The 540-nt window shown below is 42.4% G+C and overlaps 1 protein-coding gene across 1 annotated transcript in view; it reads right to left on the bottom strand.

Annotated features, from left to right (window-relative positions):
• Nucleotides 1-469, bottom strand: part of LOC121964537 (phospholipase D1-like) — a gene marked incomplete at its 3' end in the record, with an annotated part of 1217 nt that extends 748 nt beyond the window's left edge. Inside the window, exons 1-2 of the mRNA XM_042514742.1 lie at nucleotides 383-469; nucleotides 53-205 (exon numbers count right to left, since the gene is read on the bottom strand). Of these exons, the coding sequence (XP_042370676.1) occupies nucleotides 53-205; nucleotides 383-468 (239 nt within the window). The remainder of the gene's footprint in view (nucleotides 1-52; nucleotides 206-382) is intronic.
• Nucleotides 470-540: the final 71 nt, after the last annotated feature.

The following is a 540-nucleotide window of genomic DNA, read 5'->3' as shown; positions in this document are numbered from 1 at the left end:
AAAATAAAATAAAATAAAATAAAATAAAAATAAGAACACACGTGCCACACACCTGGACAGACTGTCGATTCGAACCCCATGTTTGGTCTCTGTGTCTTTGGAGTCCATCTTGATGCTGAACTCTTTGTCGAACAGCATGACAAAGGAGATGGCGCCCGAGTCTGGCTTCATGTAGAGCAGGAACGAGTCCTTCACCACCAGCCAGCTGCACACAAACACAAAAAGTTTAACCCTGAGAGCGCTGCAGCTGCAGTCGTCCTTATTCTGTAATTCAGCGTGGATTCTAAAATTTAAAAACTTTTAAAAAATCAAATCTAAAATCAACACAAGTTAAAAACACAAAAACATGTGTCGGCGTTTGTGTCTGTTAGTGTTCACTGACCGTTTGGACCAGCGGTAGCACATTTTGGTGCGACCGCAGCAGTCCCACCCGGGGATCCGATGGCCGCCAGATCGCTTAAGCACCATTCCTTCTCTGAAAAAAAATAAAGAAATAAAATATTCCTATCACAAAATACTGCAAGTCTTCGTCCACCAAAA

Source organism: Plectropomus leopardus, unplaced genomic scaffold (assembly GCF_008729295.1).
Source record: "Plectropomus leopardus isolate mb unplaced genomic scaffold, YSFRI_Pleo_2.0 unplaced_scaffold159, whole genome shotgun sequence".
Taxonomy (NCBI): domain Eukaryota; kingdom Metazoa; phylum Chordata; class Actinopteri; order Perciformes; family Serranidae; genus Plectropomus; species Plectropomus leopardus.
Note: the sequence above shows the minus strand (reverse complement) of the source record. Positions and strands in the feature narration are given on the sequence as shown.